Genomic DNA, 16,032 nt, shown 5'->3' with positions numbered 1-16,032 from the left:
AGGAGCCGAGAATGTAAAATCAATGTAGTTGTGCAAAATGTAGGACAATAGTGGGGTTTTGAAGATACTGTTTCCTGTCATTTTATTGGGAAGGAAGGCTGCACGAAAGGTCAGACAAGTACCATTGTCTCACACAACGCCTGTCAGCAGAGATCTGAGCTGAATGCTTTCAGATAGGAAATATTGAGGGGTTGAGGGAGGGGGGAAAAAGACTGCATCTGATACAGTAAAGAGAAACAGGTTAGGTTCTCATGAAGAACAGTTATGATCTCACTGTGATCTGCCCAAAGCCATGCAGGCTGCCTGTAGCTGAAATGGAGTGAGCACAAATACAGGCAAAGCTCTGGGTGCTGACATTTTTCAGCATCACACATATTGCCTGGACCATCTTCCAGAAGAACTGAAAAAAGGCAGGGTTAAAATCCTGGCATCTTGTCTATACTGACTACCCTGCCAATGTACTGGCCTCCAGAAAGAAGCTTACTGGAGACTGTTAGTTCTTTTTAAAGTCTTCTTCTCCCTACCCTCTACTTCATTTTTCCCTTATTTCAGAGAGTTGTCCATGACCTTTCCCAAGCAGGGGTCTTCCTTTAGAAAATCTTCAGGGAATCCAGGGTTATGGACTTCATTGTCCCTTCTGCTGAAGTAACTGCATTGGTGAGAGGCTGTGAAACTCCTTGGTCTGACCCATTGTCGCGGTGGTCATCCATCCTTCTACCACTCCGGTTGCTTAGTATCTGCTGCTCTGCATCCTAAAGCCCTCAGGCTCCCGTGATGCTTCATACTACAGAGGATTTGGACAAGAAAAGAAATGGAGTAGCTCTGGGTCAGAAAGCTCCTTTCTCAGAACAGTTCAGCGCATGGTAGCCCTCTCTCTAAGTGACACACTAGTCCTCAAGGAAAACCAAAAGTGTTTTACAGCAGGATTTTAATTGGTGAAAAGTTGACATCTTTGGAAAGTGAGAAATGGCAAAAATCCATGTGAATCTGATCAGTCAACTAACTAAACAGATATTTGTCTTCTCTTAATTGGCAGCTTTTTAAAAGGAGGGGTGTGTGGTTTTTTAAACATCAGGTTTCTGTGTTGCTTCTATCATGGTTTAGGCCTCAATTCTGCAAAACACGAGCATATTACAATTAAACACATTTTCTTCACTAAACAGGGGTAGTTTCTTGCACCGCAGAGGTGGAATTACAATGTCATTTAAATGAGTTTTGGACAACGTGCTTCCCATTTACTGGATGCATGCAGAACCCAGCAAATAAATTGCATCACAGCACAGCACTTATCACAGAATCATAGAATCGTTTAGGTTGGAAAAGACCTTTAAGATCAAGTCCAACCATTAACCTAACACTGCCATCCCACCACTAAACCACATCCCTAAACTCAAGTCCCTGCTCCCTCCGCAGCCCACTGCAGAGTTCAAGGATAAAACAGGCAGTTTTTTCAGAACAGACCTTCCAGCTAATGACATGCTTCTGCTGAGCAGGCTCCTCTGGGCTATATCGATGCAAAAGCTGTGCTAGCTTTTTCACAGAACTTTACACTTTACCCCTTTGCAACGCTGCAGCAACTGCAGAGGCTCTTGCCCTGAACCAGGCAGTGGCAAAGCAGGTGGGAGAACACCGATCCTCTGGGCAGCTGTGCCAGCTTAAGCTGACTGTGAATCTTGCATGAGGCTGCAAGTGGGAAGTGCCACTGCAGCACCTATTGACACTACAGCTGGCTTAAAAGCAGCACTGGTTGTAACAGCCTGTGATGCTTGCACGCGTGCCTGTGCTAAAGGATGTCTTGGGTCAATGCAGACAAATGTCCTATAGCAGACCACTGGGCAGCCAAACTGTTGCTTTGACCTTTGCTTTTCACATATCTCTCTGGTGACTCAAGGATGACTATGGGGGCATTAGAAAGGTCTTCATGAGTGCTGATCTCTGTATTAGGGAAATTTTTTCAGCTGCAGCTACAGTTGTTTGGTTGTCTTTATAACACTTTGGCTTTCTAGATCAAGGGAGGGTGGACAGAGTGGAGTATAGGTTCCAACAATGACTGTAGCCCACAATGTTACAGCTCAGGAACAAAATTTCCTGTGGAAACACTTACCAAATCATCATAATCCCTATTTGGAAAACGACCTCTGTCTGAGGAACGCATCTGGTATGGGTTGTTTGGCTGATATCCTGGGTTCGTGTGGCCAGAAGTGGTGGTCTGGACTCTGGGGAACATCGTGGTCTGTCTATCTTCAGAGGTATTTGGATTGGAATATTCTGACTTTATCAGTCTCTTCTTCTCTGGATCTTGCTTGTGTTTGGCTCTTCAGAGGAAATGAAAGAACAAAGGAGGTTTTAAAAGACATTTTAATGTGCCTTATTGAGTAAGTCTAAATTACTGAGTTGTCCACTCCCACCTTATTTTGAATGCTCAGTCCTGTTCTGAAACATGCAGCAGATTTTTCTAGCACACCTGTTGCGAAACCCTTGTTATCGATGACAGAGTGCAAAGTTTGGCATCTCTTATTGTAGATGGGGTTAAGCTGCTAGGAGAGACAGCAGGGGACTTTGGCCTCTTTCAACTAGTTCCTAAAGTGAAGGAGTTTCCTTCACCACCACCAGCTCTGACTATTGGGAGGAAGAAATGAGGCATTTGTTAAGCTCAGTTAAGAAAAGTCACCTTCAAGCCTGCAGCCAAAGCTGGACACTCAAACAACACATTTGAACTGCCTGTGATCACAAGTCCATACATCACGTGTACACTTGGCACCAGCTTGTGCACCTGCTGGCAAGCTATGCCTGCTATGGATGGGCTTGGAGGCATCTTTACCTGGGCGGTGCTGAGATCAAAGGCAGAGGAGCTGCTTGAGTGTTTCTGTATTTATTGTGTGGAGAGGAGTGAGGAGGTGCAACTGCAGTTGGGAATTTGCCAGTACACCAGGAAGAGCAAGCTTTAAAGAGATGCTTGGCTGGAAATGCCACCTGAGCTGAAAGGGGCATGCTGGGCCTTGAGCTGAAGTGCTAGCAGGGAAAGCTGCAGACAGTCTGAATTTCGGTATCAGCATCCTTCTCCAGTCTCATCTAGATGCCATAGGCCCTGGCTAGAGCAGGACTAGGATTAAGGGGTCAGATGTGTATTTTGAAAGACTTAGATGGAGCTTTCATACTCAGACTCATATCAAGAGAATAAATACTTCTGGGGAGAGCACACAGGCAAAACCAAATTCTAATGGCTACATGACTTAAATGAACCTGTCTGCCCAGCTAGGCATGCAACCACATTCACAGCCCTGCCCCTGTCTAAATTTCTGCTTAGTTCTCTAGGAACATGCAGCAATGCAGCTTCTATTCAATTGTCAGAAATAATCTTACCTTACTGAAACAACAGAGACTGCTATCACCAAACTCAGGATAATTGCTCCAAACACTGTACCCACTATTATAAGGATAAGTTCTCTATCTGGAAAGAAAACAAACAAACAAGAAACAGCAATTGAAAACTCATGGTAAATATTGCAAGCCAAATCTTGTCTCTTATTAGAAAGACAGACAGAAAGACAGAGAGAAAGAAAAAGAAAGAAAGACACTATTCATTCCCAGGATCCTGGTGCTGTCTCTGTACAACTGTCTGTAGACACAGAAATAAGTAAATGGAGGAACTGATCTGTATTAAAGATCATCTCTTCTGGATGGCTATTTTGATCTCTGCTCAGGTTCCAGTACACCTGAGGGACAGGAACAACTGGGAGAGCATAGGGGTAGCTTAGGCTAGTGCTGCTGCTAAACTATGTAGTTAGATGTCAGATAGGTTCTTCCCAAGCTCTAGGCACATAAGGCACGCTGATTTGAGATGTTTCTTATACGGCACTATGAAGACTGCATAAATATCCCATATCTGAATAAATGTTTGGCAAGGAAAATTCATTTTCACTGATCTTGCTGCAGAAACAGAATGACGAAGGGAGGAAGACCTGGATTCTGTATATCTTCCTTCAACTGTGAATGCAATTGCTACTAAAACTTAGTCTTAGCTCTGCACAGCCATGGTAAGGAAAAAAAAAAAAAAAGAATTGTGTCCCCCAGGGCATAATTTCAAAATAAGGGTGTGAAGACTAAGACAGTCTCTTGAGCTACCCAACCTTACTGGTGGTACCTACTTGAAGATCCCAGTCTGGATTTATGCGTCTGCCATTTAGTATACTGAATGCCTATACTGGGGATGCACAACATGAAACCACTAACTGTGCCATTACCAGCAGAACCATCCAGCACATTTAATCACAGGAGGATACAGCGAGACAACAGGGAATATGACTGCTCAAAAAGAGTGTTATGCCAAACACGTGTATAAAGTATCCTTGGTTATTGCTCAGCAAACTTTCTACATCAGTACCCACCAAGTGCCATATAGAGAAGATAAGGTTATTAATGGTGTTTATTAGTAGTAGGTCCCAAATTTGTGTTTAAACTCACAGTGTGTTGATTTTGTGCCAATTCAGCATTTTCATTTGCTTTATGAAAAATGCCTTAAAATTCCCAAAACTTTCTCTAGAAAGATGTGTTCCATGTGATGAAAAACATCCCTCCTGCCAAACATTTACACCTGGCAAGATCGCCTGGGTTGCACTACAACTACTGTCAGCCAATCTCCAAAACTTTTAGATAAGACCAGAAGAAAACCTTTGAAGATGTCATAGCTGCAGACACAGGTATGTTAAACGTATATATGTATAAGAATGCAGCAGTGTGAGACTCCAAAGGGTCACATTTGGCTCAGATAAAGCCAAAGGACTTCTGAGAAGTGAAGAACCATAACTGTTCACTTTTCAACCTGCCTTTGACTGTATTAGATGTTCTGAGTTTAGGCACATGCAAACGCCAGAAGGCATGAGGAATGTCCTCTCCTAATATATACGATGGTGGAAACTGGAGCAGGTGCAGTGAACAGCTGCAAAACTGACTCAGAAAAGGGAAATAGCTTTGAAAGACCAGCATGGTTAGTTTGTCCAGATGATTACAATTGTGGGAACACACAGTCGGGGCTATCATCTCTTCATCACTATAGAATACTACATACTGTGCAGTGCTTGCTTGTGGGGTAAAGCACAAACAGGAACCAGTGGTTGGATATTAAAGCAGAAACATTTCAAATGAGAGCAATCCACTGATGTTTTAATAGAGAGAGTGATAAATTACATGAGATATTAATCCATTAGTGGTGCTGAGTGCAGCATTGCATGTCTTTAGATGAGAACAAAATGCTTTTCTATCAAATAACCTGTGTATGACTAAAAACTACTGGTCTTAATACAGATGTCATTAGAGGAAATGCTACTGTCTGTCTGAACATGAGTTTCAAAAAGGATTTTTCTTTCCAGGAAACAGTGGAATTTCTCTCACTTTTCCTAATATTTTCCTGCTATCAGTACAGGATGGTGGCATCTCTAAAGGCTACTACTTATTATTTTTATCTCAGCCAGATTATATATTACTGGATATTTTTCCATGCTGTAATTAAAAATCAGAAGTTCTTGTACTTACCATTCTTGCAGTTCTCTCCAGAGTACCCCACTGGACAGCTACATGAGAGAAAAAAAGGAAAAGAAGGATAATGCCATTAAGCAGATGATCAAAGAACAACAGTATATTTCCACCTTTTATCAGCAATTTCTCTGCAAGGCGCATTCATTACAGGTTTCCTCTCTAATGCTATCTTAATATGGAATTGTTTACTTTCATTGTTAGAGCAAAATAATCTGAGATTTTCAGAACGACTGGTGATCTGGGCACTCAAAGTTTCAGGTTCTCACCCTGAAAAATGTCTAAAGTGCCTCATTTCTGCAAACAGCTAAGCCTTATACCTCTGAGCCACTTGGACTTGCTACCCACTGTCTTTATCAAAAGCCTCAATGAGGTCTATAATGACTGGCAGCTCTTTGTCTTCCTCCCATACTAGTTTCTTGTATTTAAAATATATCATAGAATCATAGAATCATTAGGTTGGAAAAGACCTTTAAGATTATCGAGCCCAACCATACCTGTCCACCCAAACATGTCTCTAAGCACCTCATCTACCATGTTTTAAATGCCTCTAGGGGTGGGGACTCAACCATTTCCCTGGGTAGCCCATTCCAGTGCTTGATAACCCTTTCAGTGAAGAAATTTTTCCTAATGTCAGATCTAAACCTTCCCTGGTGCAACTTGAGGCCAGTTCCCCTTGTCCTATTGCTTGTTACTTGCCAGAAGAGACCAATGCCCACCTTGCTACACCCTCCTGTCAGGCAGTTGTAGAGGGCAATAAGGTCTCCCCTCAGCCTCCTCTTCTCCAGGCTAAACAACCCCATTTCCCGCAGCTCTCCCTGTCAGCTTTGTGCTCCAGCCCCCTCACCAGCTTCGTTGCCCTCCTCTGGACATGCTCCAGCCCCTCCATGTCCTTCTTGTAGTGAGGGGCCTGAAACTGAGCACAGCATTCAAGGTGCAGCCTCACCAGTGCCGAGTACAGGGGAGCGATTACTTCCCTACTCCTGGTCACACTGCTTTTGATACAAGCCAGGATGCTGTTGGCTTGCCACCTGGGACACTGCTGACTCATATTCAGTCGGCTGTCAAGCAGTACGCCCAGATACCTCTCTGCCAAGCAGCTTTCCAGCCACTCTTCCCCAAGCATCGACTTTATGGTAACAAGTGTACAGTGTGTAGCAGCAGTAACTACAAAAATAGCTGAATTAATGGATGTGGGGAGTAAGGTCCCTCTCCTTATCCATGGGAGCAGAGTACAGCCAGTCACCTACTCAGCTTCACCAGCAAACAACACTGATCTGTTCTGATCCTGAGCTGACAGAAATACCCACAAAGGGAAAACCAAGACAAAATAACATAGGTCTGAAAGTTATCAGGAAACAGAGCCCCCACTGATATCAGTGGGGATTTTTCCAGGGATTTAAGGCAAGTCTTGCCTTAATGCCTGGTGCTTATTAACACTTCAGCATACTAGTTCCCATGGCTCAATTACTCTGAGGGAATAGTTTATGTTTATGTAGGCAACACACAAGTGTGAAGCAGTTTATCCTCTTCACTGACTCACAGATGATCTTGGACCTCCTTGACTTTCCTCTGAGGTTTTATGAGTGCACACCAATGGCTAATGCCAAGCAGTTAAAATGACATAACTTGTGACACCATGGGAATTTGTCCACCTGCTAACCACCTTAGGCACCTCTCTGATTCACGTAGCTGCAGGTTGTTCTTCTAGATGGAAGGTGACCCTGTGTTAGATGTTCTTCTGCCCTATCTTTGCCTAGCACACAGGAATGCAAGAAAAAGGAAAAAGCTGAGTACTCACGATACACATTTTCCATCCTTCTTTTTGAAGTCAGGCATGCATTTGCATACTGGAACCCCTTTTTCTTTTGCACAATACTCATTTTCTTCTTCAGAACAGTTCTTACTGCAATCTGTATTTTCAGAGGGAAAAAACAGAGTGAATTGAAGATAGCCACAAAAAAGTCCACACTGGAGAAGATTCTGCTCCCTCTTTTTTTTTTTTTTTTTTTAATTGCACTGTAAACACACACAACTTTGTTGTGCTTCAAAGCACCAGAATGGCTTTTTAGGGCTATACTATGTAGAACAGAAACTGAAATGCAAAAGCACAAACTAAAGGTAAATGGTCTTTGTTTAAACCACCCAGCGTTATCAGAATGGAAATCTGGCTAGGCTGCATCATACATAGGCAAGAAATGACCTGCAGTTTGATCTCACAGCACAGGATTTGTATTGCAACTGATCTGTAACTGGATCAGATTAGGCAGGCTAGGGGCCACAAAGACCTACACTGGATCATATCTCACTGGTCTTTATTGTAGCCATCTTTCATTATTTTATTATGCATGTTTGCAATATTTGTTGTTTTTCTTAAAATCTCATGTATTAGGCTTTTTTTTCTGTAGTGTGAAAATTTTAGTGTTCATAAGAAGAAAATAAGGTACATCTAAAAATATAAACAGAGTACTCATTAAAAGATTCAAAACCAACAAACTGATAAAACCCCAACAACTAACAGTTCCTAAAAAACACTTAAACCATTCTTCCCACAAAAACCTGTCTAAACACAGGCAATGTCATTGTAGAACTACCAACAAAGGACAGAGCTTTAACAGATTGTTGTAATGCATCATGAGACTTCCAGTTCTGTCAGTGTCCCCATAGCTGCCTCCAGGTTGCATGTAGAATTTATTCCCAAAATATGTCCTAGCAGAGAAGTCTGTGAATATAGGATTCAATTTGTTCCCTTCTTTACCTATTTAGGTTTCAATTCTTATCAGTTTTCTCAGGCTTTAGTAGTTCATTCTACTGGACTAGGATTAGGGATGTGTTTAAAGTGAAATGTGAGAATGTGTTTCTATGGCTTTCTTAATTAGACACGCATTCCCTGATTTTTTGAGGTTGGGAGGTTTGCAGAGTGCCCTTTTCAAAAAGGGACTGAGACAAGGAACAACCAGGTCAGCCTTTCAGGGGTAGATAAAGTAGCTTACCTGAACAAGAACGATCATCCCATTTTGTCTTTGAGTAAGGACTTTGGCATATGCATTTTGGAAACATACTTTCTTCACAAGTTGTGGTTCTTTCATCACAATTAAAAGCAGCACAATAGCTTGCACCTTTAAAAGAGAAACAATCAGGAAGCAAACTGAGTACTAATAATATAATATAATAGAAAGCAGTACACCTGCTCAGTAAATCATAAACCAATTATTTAGCAATTCTGAAGAAAACTTGTAAGTTTTTTTTGGGGGGGGACATCAATACTGCAGGCATTTGGACCAGCCCTTTCTTTTCCCTTGCTCTTTACCAGTTGAGGTCCTGTTTCCATCCCACCTTCTGACTTTCTGTTTCTCAGCCTCCTACAACTGCCTCCAAACCTTCCTGTCCCCCAGGCCATGAAGAGGGAAATTCTACCTGTAAGTTCATATTCTGAACACTGACTTTCTGATTCACCTTAAAAAACTACAGAAAAACTCCAGCACTACTGCCTTAGTTTTTTCTACAATTGAACTGTGAAGCCCAGATGCCATGCAGTTCTACACAGATATAAAAAATGTTTATGGGCAGGCAGCTCATTTCATGAGCAATATTAGTATGCTGTTTGCTCAGCATGTTGCTCTTTAGATCCATGTCCCAGTGGTGGGAATGGTTTACAAGCCTCAGTGAGCAGCACGCAGTGGAGGAATATGATTGCACTGGTGCTTTGTGAGCTCTCAGGTTTTTTCTATTTCCCCCTCATATTTAGAACTAGCACACAAGAAATGTCATGGTTGAGGTGGATACAGTCACCCTCAGAGACCAAACTCAGGCGATAAGCCATGAAATGAACTCCTTCAATTATTAGCTACAACTTTAAGCTGCTTTCAAAATATTAGCATATCAAAAAAAAGAAAAAAAAATCCATATTTTATTTACAAAATCAGTCTCCAGATATTACACTTTCAGTAACGCAAGACTTTACTGGTTTAGACCAATGAATCACTTCACTCAGTAGCTAATCAGTGAGGCCTCATGTCAATTACCATGTTTAATTATGGAAGAAGACTGAAGAGAGTTTCATCCTATTTTGCCAGTGAAATACCGGCTTATTCTCAGAAGCACAATATACATCTGTACATATTTTGTCCTGATTTTTCCAGCCACTTAACAGTCAGCAGGTTAAAATCAACATGCCATTGCTTACTTGAGAAAAAGTATTTTCCCTCTCTTCTTTACGCAGGAATCAGAAAGTCTTAAAAAGATAAGAAAGCCCACCACCGAATGGTTGAGTCTTCAAAATTGCCTAAGATTGAACATTCAGCTCCTTAAAATCAACAAGGCTTATGCTCTGATGGGCTTTGCTGCACATAGAAATGTTCTAACCACTTTTAAAGATAGGAACCTCTGTTTTTACTGATTATTTACTTCCACAATAAGGAATTACATACCTCTGTAGTGAGAGACATAGGATGAAGATCCTGTTGCATTCATTATTGCAGAAGTAACTGTCTCATTATTTACATCTGAGTTCTCCCTAAACAGGTTTGTCACTGTTACGCTCATTGGACGAGCAGTTCTGCCTTTTTCTAGAGGTCTGAAAAGTACAGAGAACATAATTTTAAAGTTGCATAGAGTCCATAGGGATAGCGAGCTAGATACAAAAATGAGAGAAGATCTCTGCCAAACCTCCCACTCCCCCCTAGCTTCTTCCATCCCACGGTGTAAGTAGTTGCTAAGACACCTGAAAATGAGTTCAAGTCTTGCTTAGGAATACATTAATGGGCATCTTTCCAGTAGATCCAGATATAAATAGGTAGCTGGCAAGCAAAGGCTGTTGGATTTAATGCTAATGACATCACTCCTTTGTGTGCTGTTGGCATGCAACTGCTATTTTTTTACTGGGCTAACCTCAAGCCAGCTGCAGTGTGGAGGACCTTGTCTGTTAGATCCCAACTTTTACATGCTCAGATCAGCCTGTGGTGTCATCCAGGCATGATGTGGAGAACCCATCCTGAAGCCTAGCGAGGATAATTCAGGATGTGACTACAATGAATTCAGAAGGGCCTGTTTGCAGTGTAGAGGTATGGTAGCTGGGTTGGGTTCAGCTGAACAGCAATCTCCCTGGGGTGAGGTGGAGAACAGCAGGGGTTACCCTGTTCTTCAGCTGAATTTTGTGCTGCTGGGATATGCACACAAATACCTTTAAGTGGTAGATTGCTGTAGTGCATTAAGATGTTACTGTGCCCCACGTGTTTGTCACAACCGCTCTGCTGGAAGTTACCGCCCTGGCAACTCTGCTAGAACAACAGTCTGCTTAACTGCTTAATCCGTGGGGTTCACTGAAAGGGTTTACACTGCTGTGTGTGCTAGCATGCCAGGTTTTGCTTGATGTGGGTTAAGGAGCACTCACAGAGAAGCTGGCAGAGCTCTGGGGACAGTAACCTGTAACAAATGGGGATGGGAAGAGAGGGACATCTTACAGTGTCCGCCTAGATCAGCAAAGGACCTATGTCCACAGCTGCAGTCACCACAGACCATTCAGTAACATCTTTGCTCAGCCTGCTGTCAGGAGAGGCCAGCAAATGCACAATGAGATGCAGTAGACTTCTGTAACAAGGGTGTTTATTGAATTAAACTGTGACTCCAAGTTGGACCTGTTCATAGGAACTTCAGAGTTAATTGTTACAATTTCAGAGGCATGTCAGATATCACAGGGACTGCTAGTTATAGCACAGTGCTATACGCTACATGGTACTAAAAGTGGGAAACTTTAAAAATACAGAAAGAATGTCCTCATTTAACAGAACGTGTTCTGAACTGAACTCATCCCATATCCTTTCTTGAACTGAGTACTCCATGGGAAATAGGTGTGTGGGAAGCATGCACTGTGCAAAAACCAAACTGGCAAACTTACTGAATTTCCACAATGACAGTCTGCACAAAGCCTGGTAATTCTCCCAAGGCATCCCTAAACTGTAAAAGATAAATGAATTGGAGTTAAAGGCAAGCAGAAACATAGACCAAAATAAGATGAAGCACTGAGGCTTCAGCTGTAAATTTTTAATCCAGAACATGCTACTGTAGGCACAAATAAAGCAAGCTGATCTGTCACATCCACCATGCAAGGTATTGCAGAAGAGGAGCAGTGGGGTGGTGCTGTAAAACAGGGAATATAGCAGTGGAGGGATGGAGGGACATGAGTTGAATGAATGTCAGGCAGTGCATTAGGGTTGACTGGCTGGATAGCTACAGATACTCCCTTTCAGACTCATCACTTAGAAGGGTGTCTCTGCAGTACCAACCTACATACAAGTAGAGGGAAGAGAGAGAAGTAGGCATCCTTACAGGTGGCATGTGTCCCTAAGATGCAGTGAAGTGGGATCATCAGGGGTTGATCTTGTGGGGAGAAGCATAGCACTGATGAAAGCACTGGGGGTTGGATGGGATTAGTAGAAAAGTCACTGCTCTCCCTCATCCCATGTGAAGCAGGGAACAACTGGTGGAGGCAGCTGCCTCCAACTGCCACACAAGCAGGAGGCACCGTGAGAAAAGGATAAGATGTCTAAGTCAACTGAAATGAAAGATAAACTATCCTCTGTTGTAATAATATAAAAATTATTTTCTATTTTGTATGCTATTTTCACTTTTGCATACTATTGCATACCTATTCTAGTGCTGCATATCATGCACTTCTGTAGCCATGTTATAAAAATATGTCGGACCAAAAAATTGAGGAAAATATTATTTAACGTTATTCTGGATGAACAATTTTTGATTACTTTCTGATAAAACATTCATAGGAAGCAATATAATAACATTAATAATTTGATAACAATTTTTGATGAATTCTGATTAATATTTGGTGAATATTTTTTGATCAGCTCTCTGGTAGCATTGCATACCTCTTCTTCCTTACTTCCAGAAAGCAACATAAGCAAATCCACTTGTTACAACATGGATTAAACTGTTCATCTTATTTCTTCAGGAAATCCATTACAAGATTTTATCTATAATCATAGAACACTCAGAATATCCATTTCACTAATAGCATTAAAATACTCATACTGGTATGCTTATGGAAGATATTTGGGTATTTAGACACAGCTGGACAGCCATTCTGAGAAGTTTGTGCTGTGTAAAAATGATAGCTTTCTTTAAGAAAAACCAAAATTGCTCATTTTTACTCATACCACTGAGTATTACTGAGCCCTCAGCAAACAGTGGAGATCAGAAACTAAATGGGTTGGAAAACTTTGCTCAGCCCCATGGTTTCTGGAGAGGGAATGGTGAAAGATACAGAGCAATTTATGTGAGAACTTCCCAGAATAGAAGTGGCACTAAAAATGCAGACATTACTTATTTAATCCCTTCACTTCAGCAAGAGCCATGCATGTAGTCATCTGAGGGCAAAATTCAAGTCTTTTATGAATACGTCTAAACTAGTGTGAAGCATTCTTTGAAAGAAGTTGATTTCTCAAGTGAAACTATCCTAGGCTCCATATTAAAGGCAGCTTGTAGTCCCTCAGTCTGCATGACATTCAGGAAAGTATTAAATATACACAAAAAGCTTTAAAAAATCATTACTCACAAAGTTTGTTGTATTTTGGAACACCTCTTCATATTCCACAGAATTTACAATTTGAACATTATCACTGTAAGATCCTTTCACTGTAATGACCCCCGGGAATATTAACCCTGGAATGAGAACAGAGAATATTAATTAATTAGAAAGCATTCAGGTAAGTCAGGTTTCACCTTAGAGTTCTCCAGCCTTCAGAGGTGGGGAAATACCATGCAGAAATAAATCTGTGCTATTTTTCATAAACTGGAGGAATCAGTAGGGGACAAACATTTACTCAATCAATTCAGCCACAATGGGGGATGTGCTCTGGCTACCTGGGAAGCAGGCAGGATCCTGGGCTCAACCAAACTAGCCAGACTATGAAACTGAAGAACATTAAACTGTAAGCATGGCCTGAAGCTAACAAAAGACTCTATCTGAGGTGTTACAACATTTAGTGAGAAAATACCTACGTTAAGAACTTCAAATTTGCAGTTGCAGCCAATAAGCAGCTAATGTGGCTCACCATATCTGAGAAAGGGATTCAGTATCTACCTGCTTTTTAGGCTCACAAGTAAATTTGAGGATCCTGCCTGCTGGCACTTAAATATGCCCCATTTGCTCACATGCTTGGCTGTTAGCAGCATCTCAGATATGCACTTCAACATGACTGTGATGAGTGTTTAGCCATAGGGAAAATCAAGCTGGTTGTTCAGAGGTCTTTATGGGTTTGGGCATTTTTAAATCCTGGCCATTAATATGGATGTCAGGCTTACACTTGCAATTTTTCCTGCTTTTCACTCATTTTAAGCTCCAGCACCCCTAACAGAGAATTCACTTTCTTTACCTAGCACATTAACCTCTTTGGCTGTTACTGTTTTGTGAGATAACAATCTAGGTCATTGTAGCAGTGGCTGTCTGCAAAGTAAGGCATTATTCAGCAGTCACTTTCCCAGACTGATTATGTTTTCAGTTATAAAATGAGAACAAGGGATGTGGGAAGAAAAATTCACCTGAGCAGTTATCTGTGAGGTAACTAAAAATACAGATTGCCCTTCTGCAACTCACCTCTGTGACAATCCTTGTCGCTGTAGTAGAATCCATATTGGCACAGGCAGGTAAAATTGCTATTTAAAACAACACATTGAGCTAATTTTTTCCCACAAGGGTCTAGGTGGCATAAGTCTCCTGGTACAAAGATGAAAGATAATTGATGTCAGAATTTCTATGAAATTACAATAGCCAGTTCATATATAAAGTAGTTCATATATTAAATAGTTCATATATTCTACTAGAGGAAACTACCAGGTATGTTTTATAGAGTATAAGTGCAATTAAAGAGCACATGGCTATGTCTTGGTTGTTTAATGTCTGTATAGTAACTTTTCCCTACCCAATCCAGCAGGATATCACACTGAGGATAGAGTAAGGCTGAAATTCATTATTTGTCATAATGAGCATTCATAATCTAACTCTACATAATACGACTAAAACCAAAACAAACAAAAAAGGTATAGTGGACGTTGCCAAAATCAGCGACTAAGTTAGAAAAAGGCAAACTAAAATAGCCAATGCTGCACCAGTATGTACTTGCCTTATTATAATACAATGTCATGGTAGGGTCCTTTACTGCAGACACATTAATAAAATGAAGGCTCCCAAATAATAATCACAGTATATATATCACAATAGATATCAGAGTATGCTACTAAGGAATTTGTTGCAGGGCTTACAGCTGTCACCATAATATGACTAACTATATTAACTGGCCACTATGCCATACTTCTACAGCAGTAAAAATTCACAGATTTGTGCTGACTGCTTCCTTCTACTTACCTGGTGGCATTGTTGCTGAAGGTGATGTTTTCATTTCTGGAAAAGGGAAAATAAATTAATATGTCAGCCCTCTTAACACCTTGGTTATGCTAAGACCATCGAAGGCAGCATGGTATGATGCCTCAAAACCTTTCCCAATTCTGCTTCTACTTTGCCTTGTACTCTAACCAGTGCCTTGCCCCTATTTCCTGCAACCTGTTGCTCAGTGTGATTTACCCTGTAGGCTTGCTTGTGATCTCTTTCCTGTGGCAACCTGTCTCTCCACTTAATTTGCTCTGTCCTTGCAAATTTTCTCTGTCCAAAGGTTCTGCAGGCTCCTCACATCTCTCCCTCTGCCCCAATGCCAAGCTTGTCATTGCTACCCCAAGACCATGGAAAGCTTCTTGTTTCTACCCCCACAAGATCTTCAGTTTATCCAGAGCATTCAGGCTTATGCCTCTGTCCTGAGCCAGCCCAGGTCCACTTCAACCCAACATGTCTAAACACTTGGAAAACTACCAGCACAAGAGGAAAACTTCCAGCTACCCTTCCTTGAAATTCTCTTTCGAGAGGCTAGCCTAGAAATATTCATAGCGGTAAGGAGAAAACACCCTGCCTGGGAGGGATGCAGAGCTCCCTGGGAATGAGTTACTGCACTCTCTCCTCAGAAGGGGCTGCCTGAGTGCTTTTTGCTCCTTACCTGTAGTTGCTGGGGTTATTGTTTCTTGTGAGTCTGTAGTTGATTCACTGCTGACTCCTGATGAAGGGAAAAGAGAGAGATGTTAGCACTGCTTAGTGCTGTGTGAAGGAAAGGTCTTGCGGAACTCTCTCTGTGCAGGACAACCTCTGAGCAGGCAACTGGGGCCCAGGCCGTGGGGCTGAGCAGCCACAGCCCTGCGTTTGCGCTCCCCCTGGCCACGATGCCTGTGTGGTCTGACGTGGCCGTGGCCTGCTCTCTCCCAGATCCCAGGGCTTGAGCCGGTGCCCCACATGGGCAGCGTTTGGTCCCCAGCTCAGGTGCACTTGCTGGCCACCGCCGGCTCAGCCACCGGCACACGCGTGCCTCCCTGCAGGAAAGCTCCCTCCACCCACCCCAGGCAGCACCACACGGCCAGCACCGGCTGCCAGGGGAGGGAGATGGC

At 42.1% G+C, this 16,032-nt stretch overlaps 1 protein-coding gene across 1 annotated transcript; it reads right to left on the bottom strand.

Annotated features, from left to right (window-relative positions):
* Positions 1–730: 730 nt before the first annotated feature.
* On the bottom strand, positions 731–14,921 carry MUC13 (mucin 13, cell surface associated). Its single transcript, XM_009640829.1, has 11 exons — positions 14,912–14,921; positions 14,144–14,263; positions 13,103–13,209; positions 11,429–11,487; positions 9,963–10,108; positions 8,526–8,651; positions 7,334–7,445; positions 5,533–5,570; positions 3,364–3,451; positions 2,105–2,315; positions 731–784 (listed from the first exon to the last, which is right to left on the bottom strand). The coding sequence occupies exons 1-11, from the start codon at positions 14,919–14,921 to the stop codon at positions 731–733; spliced, it is 1,071 nt and encodes a 356-aa protein (XP_009639124.1).
* Between the last annotated feature and the right edge of the window lie 1,111 nt (positions 14,922–16,032).

The sequence above is a fragment of the Egretta garzetta genome, unplaced genomic scaffold (assembly GCF_000687185.1).
Source record: "Egretta garzetta isolate BGI_Z169 unplaced genomic scaffold, ASM68718v1 scaffold326, whole genome shotgun sequence".
NCBI classification, from domain to species: Eukaryota; Metazoa; Chordata; class Aves; order Pelecaniformes; family Ardeidae; genus Egretta; species Egretta garzetta.
The sequence above is the reverse complement of the archived record's forward strand: the minus strand, read 5'-3'. Positions and strand labels throughout refer to the sequence as shown.

What these genes read in the sequence shown, in the direction of transcription:
- MUC13 (XM_009640829.1), bottom strand. An exon ending in TCCAAAATACAACAAACTTT is followed by an intron (nt 11,488 to 13,102) that starts GTGAGTAATGAT and finishes TATCTTTTACAG; the next exon opens with TTTAGGGATGCCTTGGGAGA. An exon ending in ATAGGGATTATGATGATTTG is followed by an intron (nt 785 to 2,104) that starts GTAAGTGTTTCC and finishes AATCCTCTGTAG; the next exon opens with TATGAAGCATCACGGGAGCC.